General features: G+C 40.8%; 1 protein-coding gene across 10 annotated transcripts in view; it reads right to left on the bottom strand.

The window, feature by feature from the left end:
* Window positions 1-21,250, bottom strand: part of UTRN (utrophin) — a 504,261-nt gene that overhangs the window by 434,628 nt on the left and 48,383 nt on the right. For 3 of the 10 annotated variants that reach the window (XM_036870969.1, XM_036870968.1, XM_036870967.1), the window contains exon 1: window positions 9,376-9,477. The exons of the other annotated variants lie outside the window; for them this stretch is intronic. In XM_036870969.1, coding sequence (XP_036726864.1) covers window positions 9,376-9,469 — 94 coding nt within the window. In that variant the 5' untranslated portion in view covers window positions 9,470-9,477. Of the gene's footprint in view, window positions 1-9,375; window positions 9,478-21,250 lie in introns of those variants that run through there. 10 annotated transcript variants of the gene reach the window in all.

The raw sequence follows: 21,250 nt of genomic DNA on the forward strand, positions 1-21,250 counted from the left end.
ACCATTATCCCTTCTGATAATTTGGACATCAATCTGATTGGTGGGGTCCCGTGCCATACCAGTTGTTAAATATTTTTAATAGTATACCTCTGCCTGAATATACTATAGTTAAAACAAATATCATACCTAACAACACCTGAGATGTCAACAAATATTTTTAATAATATGGAGTACTTCAGATATATTAACCGAATGTCAGCCTTTGAAAATAACTTCCCCCTTTTCCAGGTCCCAGAAGGCCACTGACACCTGAAAAATCTTTTTCTTAATCTAGTTATCACAGGAATTGGCACACTTGCTTTGTGAATATACTTGCAACTGTGACTGCATGTAAGAAATCAAATGCAAAACCCTAACTTAAAGAAAAACTTGGTACAAGTTATAATTATTTCATCTGTAAATCTACAAACTTTTAACAATAACACTTAAGGAGGTCTTTGGTTAATGTTATTAATAATAACTTGATGAATAATAATGTTATCAGCGTTGGTCCATTAATTGTGACATAGTAAGTGTCACATAGTCATGTAAGACATCAACAACAGAGGGAAGGGGACGCAGTGAGGGGTATATGGGAACTCCCTGTACCATTTTTGCATTTAATTTCTATAAATGTATAACTATCCTAAAATAAAATTTCCTTCACACAAGGTAAAAATACACATAATAAAGTTACAGTATATTTTTCTGTACAAGAAAATAAGAAGAGCTAATTCTGGTTCATCCATATTACATTTTCAGTCTCACACACTGTTGACTTAACAAAACAATAAAGAAAAATGGTCAAGAATCATCCAGGTGGCTTTTGACTGTGCTGCTGGATTCCACATGCACGCCTGCTTTCCATACATTTCTGACTGGAATTCCATCTCATTCACAGAACAAAAAAAAAGACAACTGAGCAACTAAAATGTGCCAGGAGCTAGGGTAGCTCTGAGGATTCAACGACAAGAATGGGTCCTGTCTCCAAGCTCACGGACTAGAGCTGGGTTTCTCAAACAGGCAAAATGACCACTTTGGGGAGACTGTTAAAATGCAGCAATAGACCACACTTTCAAAAACACTGATCTGTAACATCTGTCATAAATGCTGGGACAGATGAACACTTCTAGGGACCACTGACTTTGATCCTGGCAGGGAAGCTGTGCGAGGAGAAGAGGAGAGGGCACCCAACCCCTACTTGGAAGGCAGGGAAGAATTCCTAGAAAAGGTTTACTTGACCAACCACTGGAGTGAGTTGGTTTTAATCTAATAGTAGAATGAACTTGAGGACACATCCTGCTTAGAGTGGGGAAGGCTCAGTACCAAGAACATTTACAGCTTCTGAAAGTAACTGAACGCTGGTTACCAAGTACCAACCCCAGCAGCTGGAAACCAGCAGCACAGATGAGTCTAACTCAGGCCACTCCAGGACAGAGAAGGGGGCTTTGTTCATTGGAATTCAGTTACCGACAATATATGCAAAGAGGATTCTAGGCCTGATTGTATGCTGCAGGAAACCATCCGGCCTCCGCTCACTTGCATAGTCATCTCCCTGGAAGAGCTTTTTCATGTGCTGATGGGTTTCTCCATTTTTGCCTACTTCAGTAGCAAAATATCATATCATATTGACTCAGGTTGTTTGGCTTTGAGATTTCTTTGCTCTTTATGTTTTTGTCTCCTCTACATTCAGCCTGCCAAGAGGTGCATCTCATGATTGTCAGTGTGTCCATTTTTAGCAGCACTCAGGCCCCCTACCCTTCAATTTACCTCAAAACTGAATACCTAAATCTGAATTAAGGAAACAGTCACTAAAATGAGGGCCTAAGGCACTTCACTGATGTCCCCACACTGCACACATGAGCAAACGTCCCTTGTCATCTATGTGCAGCCTGCAGACCACACAGTGGTCCTGGGCTGCTGGTGACCAGAATCATTTAGTTTAAAACCTGATTTAAAACACCCCAGCAACTACAACAGGACCCAGAAAATAGCAGGTCTCCATAAGTATTCTCTGAATCATTTATTTTGGGCTCTTTTTTTTCTTACTTCTCTTTCTTAACCATGTGTGGCTGGGTTGAGGTTGACAGAAAACTGAGCGCTACTCCATGTAAGAAACAAAGATGAGAAATTTTAGAAAATTACAGGGAAATCAATGCCTACTTTCTTCCTAATACAAACCCAATATGATAAGAATGGTTCGTCATAAAACACCAGGCAAATACTACCTACTGGATGACTTCCAAATTATGGGAAGTAAATGTCAATTCTTTATTACAGTAATCAAGAGGGAGATTTACCTTCAGCACCATTCATTTTTATTTCAATTTTATTACTTAGAGAAATTCTGCAGCCTAAGGCCTAGCAACAAATTCAGCAAAGACACAGAACGCAATCTCAAGCACTTTTTTTAAATGGTGCTCTGTTCATTTAGCCACAGACAAATTCTCATCATAAAACATAGGATTCTTCTTGTTACAGCAAAAGAAATGGGTAGGAAGGAGGTGGATGGATAAGAAGGATCTAGTGAGAAAATGAGAACTGCTTCCTCAACCCATTTGCAAAATATCCGTAATTTCCCAGCTTAAAAATCCATCCCTATGAAATCCACCATGATTTTTTAAATGCATAGGAGCAAAAATAGAATGTAATCATTATTTTAAAGAATGCACATGGTCAGAGATAAAACATAGTAAGAATTTCATTTCATAATTTCTTTTCCCCTCCAAATGTCCCATAAATCATTGGCCCCGCAAAAACTCACAAACTATACTTTTCCTTTGCCTGCTGTAACACTAGTTATTCAGAGTTGGACAATAAATATTTGTGAACAACTAACTAAACAGTTCTCAGAGTACTGTCAGATACCAGACTGCATGGGTGAGTCGGAGTTATGTAGGGAGAAAATGAATCTGCTGGGAAAAACTGTCAAATTTCTTCTGTCAAACACAATCCAGGCGCTTCTAACACCATAAAGGGAGATCTTGCCTAAGAGTCGAAGCAGAAGCTAAACACACAGAATCCAGGAGTCGAACAAGAAAACAGGCCAGGTCAAAAGCCTGGAGATTCATTCTGGCAGCAGGTTCCTAGCTGGGGGCGGGCTGGCTGGGCCAGAAGAAAAGGGTCAGTGTTGGTATGACAGGAGGAACTGTTTCCCAGAAGGCCAAGCGCATGGCTATCAGATGAGGCATTCCCATTGACGATACGCAAGTGACCTAGAAGAATCTGTGCAAGATGCCTATCTTACAACTGCTGTGCAGCCCAGCCTCTAACAGTATCTGGATCAATGGCATTCAACTGAAATCTATCGTGTTTCCAGACCATTATGACGGTTTTCCTCTATTTGGAGAAATAGTCCTCTCTGCAGACTAAATAAAGCTTTTTACATAAGGCACCAAAAGGCAAACAGGTCACACAGCACAGAATCATATGGGAGGCTGTGTGCCCTTTCCCTTTGCTTGCTTTGCTTGCTTTGCTTGCTTGCAAACAATAAAAACCTTTCTGAACAAATGAAAGTGAACTTTGAAACCAGCAAAACATTTCAGGCACCCCGCCACAAAGATATTCTCCAAGCAACTGCAGCCTGTTTGCTGTCCTGCATAGCTCTAAATTTCTTGCCACTTACGGGATGTGTGGTTAAATGAGCCCAGCAGAGAATTACAGCTTTGAGGCTTTGATGTCAAAAATCACTAACAGATCTCGATCAAAGGGTGAGAAAAAACTGGTAAATTTTCGCTATGATGGTGCACGTGGGGCCTCATTCAAGCCAATGTTTTATCTTCATTTAATATCTACACTGTATTTTTTTTTCTGTTATTAACTTAAAAAACTCTACTAACAGAAACAGCCAGCATTTATTATAATCCTTCCTGCAATTTGCCAAGCAGTGCGCAAAAGGGATTTTACACCTTTAAAGACTTAGAACAGCCCCATTATCTCCATTTTGCAAGAGAGGAAACTGAGACTCAGGATGCAGAAGAGCTGGGACTCCACCGTGTAAGTCTAAGTCCAGAGCCTTTCTGCTAACACTAACATGTTCCACAAATTACACAGAAAATGGGTTATTCTAAAAATAATACTGGGGGACTTCCCTGGTGGCGCACTGGTTAAGAATCCGCCTGCCAATGCAGGCAACACAGGTTCGAGCCCTGGTCCGGGAAGATCCCACGGGAGCAACTAAGCCCGTGCACCACATCTACTGAGCCCGTGCTCTAGACCCCGCAAGCCACAACTAGTGAGCCCACGCGCCTAGAGCCCGTGCTCCTCAACAAGAGAAGCCACTGCAATGAGAAGCCCGTGCAACGCAACGAAGAGTAGCCCCCGCTCGCCGCAACTAGAGAAAGCCCGTGTGCAGAAACGAAGACCCAACGCAGCCATAAATAAATAAATATTTTAAAAACTAATACTGGGAATCACCATCCCTATGTACATAAGTTATCGGGACATGAAAATGTAATAAAATAGTGAGGGCACCTAAGTAATTACCTGTCTTGAGGGCACCTAAATAATTACCAGCCTCAGCACAGTTTGGGATGATGACAGCTTCCACAGCCGAAAGAGAAAGTGAATATATACAGTCCAAATCGAAAGACTCAACCTTCTGTCCCAGAGATCCACAAATCAGGCCTGTCTTTTAAGTTGGAAGTTAACCAACTTAAAACTCAAAATTCAAGTCAGTCATTCAAAATCTGCCATTTTGCATGAATTCCCTTCAGAATCAGTAGGGGTTTAAAAGTCAGAGATCCAAACAACAGGGGGGAAAAGAAAAAAGGGCAATGTATGAAAAGGCAATCCATTGAAGAATTTGTCCAAAAGCCGAAAAACATATGCAGAGAAGTTCAATTTCACACACACACACACACACACATACAAAAATGCAAGTTCAGACAATTATTTACTACTTTTCATCTCTCTGCCCTTTGTGGATAGCAGTTTAACAGTAAAAGCATATTGGCCCCAGAAGTGACCCAAATGAACTAAAATATATGTACACAGGTCATTATTTTTAATATTTTTTAAATGGGATGCACTATGACAGGATGGTTTCATCTTTAGTTGAAAAAGAAAAACTGTGCTTGTGGGACTTTAGATGTAAAGCTGTACATTTATATATTCATAGAAGAAAGTGTGGCAGGACAAACAAAACTAGTAACAGTGATCACAGAGGGGGAGAGGAACTGACAATTTGCCACTTTGTATAATTTTAATGTTGCATTAAAATTTTTAAGAAGGAGGCTGATTATTTAAATATATTACTAAAAATGAGATTTAGCATCAAAAGGTAATGCAATAAAATGCTTCATTAACTTGAGAACAACCCACAGAGAGGGGCCCCACTAATTCCCACCTAGCTCACAATCCAAGTTTCAATACTTTGCGGCTTAGACAGAAAGTTTTTGACCTGGGTTCCTTTAGCCCTGGACTAAAATTTCACTTTGTCACAGTGGTAGGACTGGGCTATGACTCATCTTCCTCTGCCAAACAATTAAAGTTCTAGTTCAGCGGGAAAAAGCTACTTGAGCTGCCAGTTCAGTGAACTGTTCAAATCAAGGTCAAAATATTGGGGCAGGGGCAAGGGAGTCACTGAGTCCAGATCCTATCTAATTCTCACACCAGTCCTTTCGGTGGCCCTCCAACCAAACACTGACTTTGCAAATGATTAGAATAGGAAGCACCTGGTGCCCGCTAACTAGGGTCAAAGAACCCAAGGGAAACATGAAACCAGGATCCGTGTCACAATCATACCTTTCAAGTAATGCCAAGGAAAAACACAACTAAAAAGATGACAGAGTGCACAGCTTCAGCTGAAATGTATTTTAAGTACCACACAAACATAATATTTGACTACCCACTCCTACACTGCAGGTAGCAGGCAAAGCTCTTTCTCAACTGACTATATTTTTATAATTTTTACAGAACTTATTATTCCTTTTATTTACCTGGAACTCTTACTATTGCTTGCAAGGTGCTTTAAAATATGTTACATCATTAATCCTGACCACAATCCCCTCAGGGCTACGACTGGTTGGGAGACCAGTCTCAGAAGTTCAGTGTCTTACACAGTCGATAGTAGGGGGAACTGGGACCCAGGTCCCCCCCCCCAAACAATTCTTCAGTACCATGTTAATCACACTTCTCATTTCCCTCGCCCAAAATTCTTCTGTTTCAAACACGTCACTCTGTCTACCCTTCACCCAACTGAACAATTTTTTTTTTTCTCTCAAGCCTCTGCAAATTACATTCCACCTGGTCTGCCTAAGCACCAACTCATTTTCTTTATAAACATTAAGATCAGCTAAAAATTCACAAGCCCTGAGAAATTCTCCCAGACAAACCTCCCTGCACTCTGGTCACTCTAAATGACGTGTTCCTTTATTCTCATACAGTCAACAGGCGGGTGAGGCAGCCACTAATATCTGGCAAAGATAATCACACCCCTTCCTTTCAAACTAACTTTGGCACCAAGAACCTTTGAAGCAACCTCTCTGTAGTGTCCCCAACTGACCCCACCTCCACATTCACACACACAGGCACCTCAGCCCCTGATGAAATTCTTATTCCAAAGTTCGCCACCTGCCTTGCTTCATGAAGACGCCACCGACCAGGAGCCCTGTCTCTTCAGAGAGGTCTGCTCAGTGTGCCCTGAGCCAGCCTACTCCCCTGCGATCGCTTCCAAGAGCTTCTTCCTGATGACAGTTCATCTTCAGACGGGCCACTGTCTCCTATAACGCACGCCCCTTCGTCAGCACAAACCGGAAACGAGGAGGTCCAGCCCTCATCCAGCCTCCTGCTGCCCAGAGGAACCTGTCCATCCAACCACTCCACAAGCAGAGGCTGAGACTCTGCTGCCAACAGGCATGGCTTCGGTGCTGAGGTACAGCACTGAAAAAGCTTCCTTCGTGCCCCTCTTCTGGAGCTTTCAGTCTGGTAGGGAACCAATAACTCCCCCCTGTGCACCTCCATCTTGAATCCATGTCAGAACCACTTGGATAATTTCTTTAACAGCTACAAGGTCAAGGCCTCGGTTTATTTATGTCAGGCTTCTCTGAGTGTGGGGCTCCAGCACACTGGTGATTCTAACGTGGAACCAAGGTGGAGAATATTTGAACCTGTTTATCTAAAAGGGAAACGGCTGCCACAGAGTCCTGTCAGCCCGACAAGAAAGCAGGAAAGGTGGCAAGAAAAGCAAGGCCTCCCAGATGTGGCTTCCTGAGCAGGGCAATTTCTAGACCTAAATCATCTGTGCATTAGTAGATGCCTGCAACTCCAAATAATTTTTTATTTCAAACTTGCAAGCCTTTTTTTTTTTCAACTTTGTTCTCCTTCAATTAGCTTATTTGTAACATTTGGTCATTTGTACACAGATATAAAGTAAATATTGTAAAATATAAAGATTCTATATCAAAGATAGATAGATACAGATACTCAGATTTCAGCTTACTCAGTTTTCCCTTGTTATATCTCAAGGGATAGCTGAGAGGCAAATGTGCTAAATTAGAGTTCCACATTTTAGAAGACAACAAAGGGCAAAAGGATGGTCAATTTCAAAAATAACACTGAAAGGCTAATTTTCAACAAACATGTATTTTAATTTATTCCATTTTATTACTTGTTTTATTATTCCTGTTAGGTTCTGCAACAGCCATTTGAAACATCAACCCCTGTATGGTCAAGAGTTTAATGCAAAACACTTATGGTTTCACTCTTTCCAGCTTACTTGAGGTCTGTAAATAAAGGATTCAGCCCAAAGTTTAATCTATTATGGAGACTGCTTTGAAGACCAAAAAAGGCCACTGTTGTAATGGAATATGCCATCCATAAACATGTACTCTTTTTTATAACAAGATCACTAAAGAGATCTACCCTGCAGATACAAGAAAATAGTAAATTAATAACAGCCAATAAGAAGAGCGTCTAGGCCCTTGTAGAATCTGAAATCATGTAATACTGATTTTCTATTTTTATTAAAATAGAATGCCCTGAAATATTTATTTTTTAAAAAATGCTTTCTGTTTTCTTAAAGGCTTTGGACTGATCACAGGGCAGGAAAGAATGCTATCTGAATGAACCAGAATTCATATTTAAAGCTGCAGTCTACTCATTTAAAAGTTTGCTTAATATTTAAAGGTTTGTTTGTATTTTTTTCTTCTAATTATCTTCTGATTTCAACCACTATAGTTACCTGAGACCCTCTGTAGCAAGACAGTAACACGCAGACTAGCGGACGATGAAGACTATTCATGCCGGGGAAAGAAAGAGGATTAAGTGAGAGTCAAGAGATAACCCTTGAAAGGCCACAGGCTGCAATGCTGCTCCTGTACGTGGGGTTTTAATTCAGTTCCTGGAAGGTATTTTAATTCTCTGTTGAGACCACATGGATCTTTAAATAAGAGAGAAAAGTAATAGCCAAAAAAGAGAATTATAGCGTGCTGATTTCCCATTACACTTGGCCAAGAAACCAAATTTGCTAAGAAAATATGGGCTGCTCCAAGCATTTTAGTTGAACTGTGCTCCAGAGAGAGGATGCCTACCAGCATTTACCACATCATTCATATGGAGTGAGGAAGGAAAACATTAAGAGGGAAAGAGTAATTCCAAAGGAAAGAAAACCATTTTTTAAAAATTCTAACCAGCCTAAAAGTTGTCCCATAGTAACAATACTCAAGCATGATACGTAAGGTCAAATATTACACATCACTTGAGTTTGTTTTTTTTTTTCTTCAGAAAACTTACATGGCCAGTACACAAATATATAGATTAAACAAGATATGGCCATCTGAACCCATTAGAAAAACTAGGTCACCCTGGAAGTAAACTCCAGTGACAATGACCAATCCAACGTGAAGTTCTGTGTCTGCATCTCTTGTGAACGAGACTGCCTTAAAGCAAAACTCCTCCATTTACAGCCCCCTCAAAAGTACAAATGTCTGATCCTCCCCTTAATCAGCTCTGAACTATTTTTAAAAGTAAAATACATTTTTAGTCAGCACAGTAAGTCAAGCACAATAAGCTATCATCATGCAACAGCATGAAGGAAACTTTCTCTACAGGACAGTAAACAGTCAATACATAATAAGCTAGTTTGAAAATACATGAAGTACATTTGTCTCAACAAAGGTATGGCTCCTTGAGTGCTTTTTCCTAAGAAGCCAAGAACTGGAAAACAATCGCATGCTGAAGCGAAGGATGAAGCCCACAGAGCTGGTCTCGACTATTCAGAGTCTACAACAGATGCGGCGTCAGGAAGAACAGGCCGGGCTGTTCCCATCACCGGCTGGCCGTTACTTAACACGCAGGGTTCAGTAAGTGACTGAGACAGCCCTGTCTTCGCTGATGTCCTCTTTTCAAAACCTCACGGGCGGGAGGGCAGGGAGTCATGCAAGTCGACAAACTTACCTGGTAAATGTTTGCCGGCCTGGCGAGCTACTTGCCGTGGCAAATCAAATCTGCACTTTTTCCAACGAAAGGCAGTGGTCGCCGGGCCACTCATCACCTACATTTGCTTAAGTGAGGAGGAAAAAGATGCAGAGGAAGTGGATTTTAACAAAAGCAGCCTGCGAACTGCACACTGGGATGTCCTGTTTTGGGGTGGCTTTTATTTTTCCCATGAGAGGATCTGACTAAACCTAACTGAATCTCCTCTAAATACCAGACAGGAAGTCACACTTCGCAGTTAGTGAAAATTCCTTATGTCATTTTTTTGTTGTTGTTTTTTTAATTGTCACAGCTAAGAGCCTCTGAATGTTTCTGATCTACTACAAAGAGATTATAACTTTGCTTCCTGTTTTTGACAGTGTCAGCTGGTAAAGGACACCTCCACCCACCTCCTTACCCACTATGAATATAAACAGAGGCGTTTGCCCTGAGTATACAACTGGGCTGAAGAGTTTCGTTACATATTAACTATACTTCAAAGAATAAATCAGACTTGTTATTTCACTTTAATATGCATATACACCTTGGGGAAAATGAAACTCAAAAGGATTTCTTCTTCATTCCTTAGAGATTGCTATTATGGAAAAAATTAACTCAACAACACAGAATAATAAGATGAGAGGTAACAGTTTTGATTCATATTTTCCAGCCTATTCTATCTTGTGTATTTGCCTTGCTCTTTTGCTATCATTTATGCAGATGTCATCCACACACCTACAACAAGCAAGGAAAATCATTACCCACATTGCCTCATCTGCTTTCTTATTCCTGTTTAACTCTTTTTTCTCTCCTGCTTTGAAATAGAAACTTTCTACTTATAAGCAAAGATTTTCATAACATATGTACCCTTGTCAGGATACACACAGATTTAAATCAGAAGGCATCTCTCTTCCTGCTACTGGCTGAGATACAGAAAAGAGAAGCAGTCCGTACTCACCCCCACTCTCCTCCTCCTTATCTCAGTATTTTTCTAGACTAGAAGCCATATGACTGGTAAAATACTCTCTCTAAGCCTCAATCTCCAAATCTGTAAAATGGGAGTAGGGACCTCACCTGTCTCTGGGATTGTTGTGAAGACAGAGACAATGAAAAGCACAGTGATACAGATTATATCACATAGTCAAAGCCCAATTCTTTTTTTTTTTTTTTGGTAACAGCTTTGTTGAGATATAATTCACATAGTATGCAATTAACACATTTAAGGTGTATAATTCAGTGGTTATTAGTATATTTTCAGAGTTGTGTTTCCATCACCACAATCAATTTTAGAACATTTTCATCACCCCAAAAAGCACTCACTCTTCATTTTCTCTCCCTACCCACCAGCCTTAGTCAACCACAAAAATTTAATTTCAGTCTCTATAGATTTGCCTGTCCTGAGCACATCACATAACTGAAATCGTAGAATATGTGGTCTTTTATGACTTGACTTCTTTCACTTAGCATAATGTTTTCAAAGTTTCATTCATGTTGTAGTATGTCAGTATGTCATTTCTTTTTAGGCTGAATAATCTTCCATTGAATGAATATGTTACATTTTATTTATTCACTTATCAGTTGATGGATATTTGGGTTGTTTTTACCTTTTGGCCAATATGAATAATGCCACTGTGAGCATTCATGTACAAGTTTTTATATTGACCTATATTTTTATTTCTCTGGAGTATATATACCCAGGAGTAGCATTGCTGGATCATATAATAACTGTGGTTAACCTTTGGAAGAACTGCCAAAGTGGCTGCACCATCTTACATTCCCACTAGCAATTCATGAAGGTTCCAATTCTCTCCATCCTCACCAACTCATATTGTTATCTGTTTTTTTTGATTATAGCCACTCTAGTAGGTATGAAGTGACATCTCACTGTGGTTTGATACACATTTCCCTGATGGTTATCAAAAGCCAATTTGCATCAGTATCCCCAAGATGTCTCCGTTTATATAGGCAGGGCTAAATACTCAAAATACACAACAACCAGTAAGACATGGGTACCACTTAATCAGAATGGATACTGGCTACAGTGCTGAAGCAAGATCTTGAAGGTGTCTAGCTTTACCAGTGGCAATTTTCCAATAGGTATGAAAGAATTTCAACGTTTTAATCTGGTATGATATACCCGCTAAATACTGCTGGACTTCAGATTATATCTCTAGCAAGAGGCTGCTAAAGCAGTTGGCTTTTCTTCCCCTACCAAAGGGCTGCTTATGAAAACTTACAAGACAACTAAATTCTCAATGAAAATATGACACTTTAATCATTTATAAATCAGTGGTTTCCACCTGTCTTTCTGTATTTGTCTTCTTCCTAAATAGAAACAGTCTCAATTAAAGCAGCCCTTTATAAGTGAATAACCATAATTATTTACAGGAAGAAATTTTAGACCAGATTTAATTTAAGATTGAGGATATCACAAAATTTTAAGGAAGCCAAGAGGGACAAGTCAGGATCTAGACACTAGCAACATTTTCCCCTTTTCTCTAAAAAATGTGATATTGGGAGAAGGATAGTAACTATTCTAATTGAAAGGGATTATCTAATTCAAAGGGATTATCCAATAAAATTCAAAGAGATTATCTAACTTGAAATTCAAAAAATCTAATCCAATCTAACTCATATTAACATATTTTCTAATTCAAAGGGATTATCTAATCTAACTTAATCTAATTTAGAGGGATTATCATTTTTTCAGACCCCCTGGTGTTTGAACAAATTCATGTACAATGATGTTAATTATCTCTTTCCTAAAACATTCTATTTTAGGATTTTAATTTTTTAATCCCTTAAAAAAATTAAACAGAATAAAATCTACATAAAGCATAGGAAAGAAAATACAAAAAGGCTACACGCTTTAAAAAATAACTTTTTCAATCGGCAAACAATAAATGCTAGAGAGGGTGTGGAGAAAAAGGAACCCTCTTGCATGCACTGTTGGTGGGAATGTAAATTGATACAGCCACTATGGAGAACAGTATGGAGGGTCCTCAAAAAACTAAAAACAGAACTACCGTACAACCCAGCAATCTCACTACTGAGCATATACCCTGAGAAAACCATAATTCAAAAAGAGTCATGTACCACAATGTTCATTGTAGCTCTATTTACAATAGCCGGGACATGGAAGCAACCTAAGTGTCCATCAACAGATGAATGGATAAAGAAGATGTGGCACATATATACAATGGAATAATACTCAGCCATAAAAAGAAACGAAACTGAGTTATTTGTGGTGAGGTGGATGGACCTAGAGTGTGTCGTACAGAGTGAAGTAAGTCAGAAAGAGAAAAACAAATACCGTATGCTAACATATACGTATGGAATCTAAAAAAAATAATGGTTCTGAAGAACCTAGGGGCAGGACAGGAACAAAGATTCAGACATAGAGAATGGACTTGAGGACACGGGGAGGGGGAAGGGTAAGCTGGGACGAAGTGAGAGAGTGGCATGGCCATATATACACTACCAAATGTAAAATCGATAGCTAGTGGGAAGCAGCTACATAGCACAGGGAGATCGGCTCGGTGCTTTGTGACCACCTAGAGGGGTGGGATAGGGAGGGTGGAAGGGAGACGCAAGACGGTGGGGATATGGGGACATATGTATATGCATAGCTGATTCACTTTGTTATACAGCAGAAACTAACACACCAGTGTAAAGCAATTATACTCCAATAAAGACGTTAAAAAAGAAAAATAACTTTTTCCCCTATTTTTCAATATAAGGCCTGAGGCCTTACAAGATGTATTAATAATATGATTCATTCATCTTCTAAGAAATTTTCCATGTCCCAAGGCTGCACTGTATAATCCATTGTTTTCGTTATTTCTTGGCATACAGCTGACTATGAAACTGACCGCTGAACCTTCCTATGTCAAATAGAACTTTCCACTGTGGGAAATTTCTAAAACATTCATATTAAGCTAAGTGGAAATGTCATCATAGTTCAGGAGCAAATATGGTCTGTATCAGCCAGTACAATTTCTAAACTAGATTCTACACAGGAAAGGCAAAACATTGAACAAAAACAAGTACCAAGCCTACAATGGAGTTTCTGCAAACACTGGACTTGAAGAAAATCAGAAGCAACAATCAGTTTATCAAAGTTATCTGAAAGTTCTTCCAAAAAGATCTAAAAGAAGCGCACTTTTAAGAACTACTCTAACGTCTATCCACTGACCCCTTCTTCTGCTAGATTACACGGTGGCCTCATTTCTAGTTCTTGTGAAATCAATAGACCATTTAAGTTGCAAGTATCTGTCTAGGGTATGCACTTTCTTATTCAATCTGGTGTTGACAGCAGTAATCAAATTTTGTACATACCACTAGCTCTATTATAGCTCAACAGCAACTGGCTGCCAGCCTAGGTTTACTCTCATCCAAAAGGAAAGAAAGGAGTGGACTGCAGAATTACAGAACAAATCAGCTGAAACTACAGGAGATGGTGTGGAAGTGAGAGAGTGAAGCAGAGGTATTCAAGACTAATCCTCCTTCCACTGGAGAGACATACACCGGTCACATCAGCACAGCCAAGCCCAGGTCAGCCAACCTTAACCATTAAAGGCAGACATTTTCTTCATTCCCTCTATTATCTGCAAACCCTCTGGGCTTTGAACATCTTATCACAACTGTCCGTCCTAACTACTGAACCTACACCTAAACCTGCAGAGCAGCAGACAAAAGCCAGAGATAAACCACACCCTCCAACACCAGAGAAACCAAACATGAGGGAATACAAGTTACAACACTTCCCATGAACTGTCCAGACACAACTGGCTTCATTTGTAACTCTTCTGTATGCACATAAAGCTATGATCAAGACTTTTTCTCGGATCAAAATGTTTTCAATTAATCTTCTGTAAAAACAAAGTCAGCCTTAAAAAAAATTGGGAAGGGGGGAGAGACCTGACTTTGAAAGTCTACTCAACTTGCATTTTTAGAGTTCAAAATCTCTAAGAAAACCATATCCCTGCTAACAGATATTCTCTTCTTAAAGGGAGCATGGAAGATACCATTTCTTGGTTTGACAAGCAACTTTCTCCTCATTTTTAAAAACTTGAAATAATTTTAGATTTACCCAAAAAGTTGTAAAACTAGTACACAGAGTTTTCATATTCCCTTCACCCAGCTTCTCCAAATGTTATCATCTTACATAACCAGAGTACCATTATTGAAACCAAAAAATTAGCACTGATGCAGTACAATGAACTACTCTAGAGATCTTTATTCAAATTTCTCCAATTGTTCCCTTTTTCTGGTTCATGATTCAATCCCAGATCCTGCACACAATCAACACTTCAAAAATGTATCCTTTCATTCACTATCTAATGAATGTTTCTGATCCCCCCAAAAGACCTGTTTTCTTTAATGGTGATGAGGTAGTTTCATCATTAACCACTGAGTCTTCCAGGCTAGAAATGTTTATTTCCTCCACAATGCTCTTCATACCTAATCTGTGAGTCTTATCTTGTAAACACAGGTCAAATAGAGTTTCACAATCCCTTGTCCAAAACCCTTAGACCAGATGTGTTGCCAAATCAGAACTTTTCCGGTTTGAGAAAAGTTACACTGCACATAGGCTATACATTACATTAAAACAAAAACAGCGGGATCCAGGGCAATTTCCCCTAATCAAACACACTAATACTTCTGCAGTAAATATGTGTATTTTATGAGGTGAGTGGGATAAGTAAAGATTGTAAAAGCATGCCAACACTTCAGGTCCAATTTTGCCACCAAATGAGCTCGGGTCAAGCTCGGGTTTTACTATCAAATGAATTACAAAGAAAATATCTTTCAGTTTTTAGAGCTCTTTTTAGCTATTACAACTGCAAATGAGGGAGTGTAGACCTGTACCTATGAAATCCGTGGCCTCATGCATCTCCCACCCACCTTCACACCACGTCCTCTTTCACCTCCAATGTTGCCTCTGCCTCCAGGCTCTCTTTACTCCAATTCACCCTCCCACGGAGCCTCAGATTGGTCTTTCTAAAGTACTTGCAACTCTCTAGCTTCAAAATCCTTAAAGATTTCCCATGCAAGGAAGGAGGTTGGAGTCTAATCTTCTTCATGAAGTTCACAAGGCTCTCCACCAACTGAGCCAACTCCTCTGACTGTAACAGTGCTACACCCAAGAAGAATACAAAAATGAAAAAGGCATAGCCTCCATCCTCAAGAAGCTGCCATTTAGTTCAATCTCTTGAATATTTTCACCTAAGTAAAAATATAGAATATAGCTTCTCCAATCATCAAAGAACGTATTGGGATTTTTTTTTTAACTCATTCTTTTCTAGCTAAGAAATTCTACCTTAGTTCTTGATCACGTTAAAGATTACTAACAAAATCCAACATGGTGACATGAAAAAGATTTTTCACATGATTCTAACAACACATGTCTAAAAATACTTGCTATGCTACTGTTGCAATTACAAAGAGCGAAAGCCAGGAAAACTTTTCTAAAAACAAGCAAACCCAAAAAAGTAACATCAAAGATGGTATTTAATGGGCTGAATGATTTCTCATGAGATATTGTTTTTCCAAAGCACAAAGATATAAATAAAATCTGAAACCATGCCTTTGTTTCCATATTAGTATACTAATGGAATTGAATGACATTATAACCAACAAAATTATGTTAGAGAGAGCTACACAAAAATCCCCACCATCAAAGAGTTTAGAATTTATCCCAACCACACAAAGGCTGATCTCCAATGCAGATATTAAGGAACATGCCAACGAAAGAGGAAAGAAATCATATTTTCAGTATTTTAGTTTTGTTTTCTAAGGTGCAAAGACACTTACTTGGAATGATGAATTAAAAGAAAAGTTCCTAGACATTGTATTTCAAGATAAAATTATAACCTTTCTTACAATTATCTCAGGAAAAGTGCACAAAAGCAGTGAGAGTAAGAGGTAAAGAACACCACCACCAAATCCCATAATGAGGTGGGTAGAGAGAGGTAGTAGGTATACCCGTGCTCTTCCTACACCAAGAGAGGGGAGGAGGGTTCCCTCCCAGGGTGGCCCTCCTCTCACAACAGAGTATGTGAGTGTGTGAGTGTGTGTGTGTGCGCGTGCGTGTGCACACATGGCAGGTTTCTCACTGGCAGTGTTGCTTCCAAACAGAAGTGACAACTGGGGCTTCCCTGGTGGCGCAGTGGTTGAGAATCTGCCTGCCAATGCAGGGGACACGGGTTCGAGCCCTGGTCTGGGAAGATCCCACATGCCGCGGAGCAACTGGGCCCGTGAGCCACGACTACTGAGCCTGCGCGTCTGGAGCCTGTGCTCCGCAACAAGAGAGGCCGCGACAGTGAGAGGCCCGCACACCGCGATGAAGAGTGGCCCCCGCTCGCCGCAACTAGAGAAAGCCCTCGCACAGAAACGAAGACCCAACACGGCTAAAAATAAATTTTTTTTAAAAAGTGAAGCTCTTTAAAAAAAAAAAAAAGAAGTGACAACTGCCTGGAACGGACAGAGGTGAGGTATCCGGTGGCGGACAGCAATCGTGGCAGAACAGGCCAACACTGCACGGATGCTGAGTGATGCCACTGCTCTGTAAAAGCCAGGATCCAATCTGCCAGGGCCCTGGAACCCTGCAGTGCCTACTGCTTAAGACAGGGGTCCCTGGGACAGCCACTCAGGTAGCAAACACCTCACTCTAGCAGAAGGAAGGAAGGTTATCACCATGGTTCTTCAGGGAGCAGGAATCGTTGTTTAAGGAGACATCAAAAGTGATGAATAAAACTCAAATGCTTTACAAAGAAAGAGAATTTTAAAAACATTACCAAAAAGGAAAGAGAAAGGGAGTAATTTTCCTGAATTTTCTAAATGTTCTGTTTTTATCAATCAGGTGAAAAATAAGTGTTGTCATTTCTCATTTACCTTTGTATTGTCATCCTTTAGCATGGAGCCTGGAATATTGTAAGGACTTGATGAGCATTTACTGAAAGAAGAGACACGAGCTGATGTGGAAGACCAGGACAGTGAGAGGAACCCTGGGCGTCTCTCACACCCAAAGAGCCTACACAACAAGCCCGCCTGATGCAGAAAGGAGGTGTCACGGTCTATGATACAACCAAAATCAAAAATAGCAGTTCTGGGGACTTCCCTGGTGGCGCAGTGGTTAAGAATCTGCCTGCCAGTGCAGGGGACACGGGTTCAGGCCCTGGTCCGGGAAGATCCCACATGCTGCAGAGCAACTAAGCCCACGTGCCACAACTACTGAGCCTGCGCTCTAGAGCCCATGAGCCACAACTACTGAGCCCGCGTGCCACAACTACTGAAGCCCATGCACCTAGAGCCCGTGCTCCGCAACAAAGAGAAGCCACCGCAATGAGAAGCCCACGCACCACAATGAAGAGTAGCCCCTGCTCCCTGCAGCGAGAGAAGGCCCACGCGCAGCAACAAAAACCCAGCGCAGCCAAAAATAAATAAATTAATTAGATTAAAAAAGAGCAGTTCTGGGGCAGACCACAGCATTGCAGAAAGGGACTAGAGAGCTGTGACCAAGCGAGAAGGGTGCTTTTGGGAATGTAAAAGAAGGATTAATTTGGAAATGGAAGTGCTATAAAAGTAGAGGCAATCTCATTGGCAAGCTGCAGGGCTGTGGAGCAAAGATCAGCCGGTGAGTTTTCTTGAAGTGCATCTGCTGCCATTGTGAGGGAAACTTCTCTAGTTCCTAGAAGGTTCCAGATCACTCAAGCTTCATGGGAAGGTGTGAAGAAAAGAAACATGGGGACTATTCTTTGCTGTTAGCAGTAAAAACATCTCGTGGGAGAAGTGACCTAAGAGTCCCATAGGGCACAACAGCCTATGAATCCAGATGTGCCATCCATAACACTTTGTTCCTTGGTCACCTGCAGTGACAATCTCAATTCAATGTCTCCTGTGGAGCTCTTAGGCCCTTATGCGAATCTGAAGATGTTGGCCACTCATTAGATATGGGTATTAACTGGCGTGAGTCATCTGTATATTCAGCCTGCAGCTGAAACCACACAAAGATAGTCCTGCCTACTAACGGGCACACCCACCCCACTCCCGTGTGTCATATCTCTGGCCATGGCAATGAGACATAATCATCTACTTGTGACAGCTGAGGACTGGGAATGGGGAGAAAATGAAGGATCCAGGCAATAACGAGGCAGAACCAATGCCAAGGAGCTGACCTCGAGTATTTCAGTTCCAGGGTTTCTAGGATGAAACAGTTTCCAAGCAATAACCAGGTGAGGAACAGAGAATGCGAGTAAGGGTTATCGGTCAAGAATTTATGAGCCATGCAACTTAGGAACAAGATTCCTGGGCTCTGGGTCTGTGGGAGCCAGTCAGCTAACTGGTTTACTGAGCGCCTACTCTGTTCCATGCAGTGCAGACGAGAACCCGTTCCCAGGCCAGCAGAGTGAGGCAACCCCAGTGCTGCAGAGGGTGTGTGTGGTGCTCGCTGTCACTGCCTCGGGGATCAGCCCCTGAGATAGGCCAGGGCCTGCAAAAGGGGGAAGGAGAGGGCAGCAGCTACCAAACAAAGGGGGACTGAACACGACAAAGGCAAGAAACGCACAAACAGCCTGTTATTAACACATTCTAAGAAATGACAGAGAACAGGGAGGAAGATGGGAGGGTGGAACTTGGAAACAATACCAGAAGGTACAAAAGTGAAAACGACGGTGATCCAGAAAGAAGAGGAGAAGAAAGCCAGGCCCTTATTCCAGGGCCGTCCCTGATGGTAAGCAAGCTATTCCACAGTTTGCAGGTTGGGACCATTTATGTACCATTTCACACAAAGCTCCACTTTCCATAAAATCTTTCTCCTCCAGAGAACATCCATGAGTAAATCTGTCTATCTATAAAAGATTTATAAACAGAGCCAATAGAACAAACTTGGTTTTAAATTAGGAATACTGCACTAAAAATGACTTCCCAGAGGTTGCCAAGTTCCAGTAGAGGGCTGGAACTACCAGTGTTTCTACTGGAACAACAGTATGTAATTTGGTCAGTAAAAACTGACCAATTTTAGGGACCTCTGAACTTTAAAGTTCTTTCACATTTATTTTCAAAAGTCTTACAAGTGAAGCTGTGTTGATACCTCAAGTCCTGTTTGAAAAATGAGGTAACTAAGGTTTCATGACACCAAGTAAAACACCATATTCATGCCGTGGGTGTTCTGAACCTCTGAACCAACTCCCTGCCCCAAAGTCTTTCCTCCCATCCCATTGTGGGCCTTCTAGAAGCAGCTTGCTGTCTGTCAACACCACTGCCTGAACCAACGTGAAGCCCAGAGGTTTCAAAGTTATTTTTCTGAGAGTAAACAACACTATATAATACTTCCTCTCTTCCTCAAAGTCATAGCCAAAAACCATATGAAAGCAAGAGGAAGTACATGTTCCTCAACAGCAATCAGCTTCCAGGTATCAAGTAGCCATAGCAGCTGCACCCCACCCCAGTCCCAACCTCTGGCACAAACACAAGCGGCAGGATCTTGAGGCCTGATACGTCTTGCCACAACAGAATGACAAAAGGCTCTGACACTTCCACTCCCAAGGGCATTAAAACCATAGCCCCGAAGGAACAAGGTGGTTACTTTTCATATGAGTTACTAAACTGAGCCCCTCCACGCCGGAAAGAGGGGGCAGGAAAGGGAAATGAAAGCAAGTGACTCTAGGTTCTGGATTTCACACGCAAGACTAGCCAGCGACAGGTGCAGCGTTCCGGTGAAATTAAGACTCTCCAAACGCCTCCCGCCTCCGCAGCACAAAGGGCGCAAGCACAGAAAGCCAACGTTAGCAGTGCTGTCAGCAGTGGAAGCCATCATCATCTCCTAGCCAGCAGCAATTCTGAAAAAACAAAAAATTTACCAGACAGTACACAAAATATTTCTCTGCTGACATGAGACTTCTTTCACACTGTCCTCTCCTTAAAACACTTTACTCGAAAATAATTTAAATGTTGGTCATAATAAAATATTTTTTAGTGCTAGTGACTAGCATAGTGCCTGGTATGGAGTAGGTGGGCAATAAACATTTATTGGATGAATGAATGAAACAAGCAGGTAAATTAAAAGTTGCCTTCACAAATAAAGATAACCAAAATCTTACCCTCAAAAGAGTATGTACGTGTATTTTTCCCCGTTTCTCCAAGAAGGGAACAAAAGGCTGGAATCAGAAGCCAAGAGCAAGAGATATCACAAATAGAAACACATCAGGATTGTGAAAATGACTATACCACCCAAAGCAATCTACAGTTTCAATGCAATCCCTATCAAATTACCAGTGGCATTTTTTACAGAACTAGAACAAAAAATCTTAAAATTTGTATGGAGACACAAAAGACCCCGAATAGCCAAAGCAGTCTTGAGGGAAAAAAACGGAGCTGGAGGAATCAGACTCCCTGACTTCAGATTATACTACAAAGCTACAGTAATCAAGACAATATGGTACTGGCACAAAAACAGAAATATAGATCAATGGAACAGGATAGAAAGCCCAGAGATAAACCCACACACCTATGGTCAACTAATCTATGACAAAGGAGGCAAGGATATACAATGGAGAAAAGACAGTCTCTTCAATAAGTGGTGCTGGGAAAACTGGACAGCTACATGTAAAAGAATAAAATTAGAACACTCCCTAACACCATACACAAAAATAAACTCAAAATGGATTAAACACCTAAATGTAAGGCCAGACACTACAAAACTCTTAGAGGAGAACATAGGTAGAACTCTGTATGACATAAATCACAGCAAGATTCTTTTTGACCCACCTCCTAGAGAAATGGAAATAAAAACAAAAATAAGCAAATGGGACCTAATGAAACTTAGAAGCTTTTGCAGAGCAAAGGAAACTATAAA

The sequence above is a fragment of the Balaenoptera musculus genome, chromosome 12 (genome assembly GCF_009873245.2).
Source record: "Balaenoptera musculus isolate JJ_BM4_2016_0621 chromosome 12, mBalMus1.pri.v3, whole genome shotgun sequence".
Taxonomy (NCBI): domain Eukaryota; kingdom Metazoa; phylum Chordata; class Mammalia; order Artiodactyla; family Balaenopteridae; genus Balaenoptera; species Balaenoptera musculus.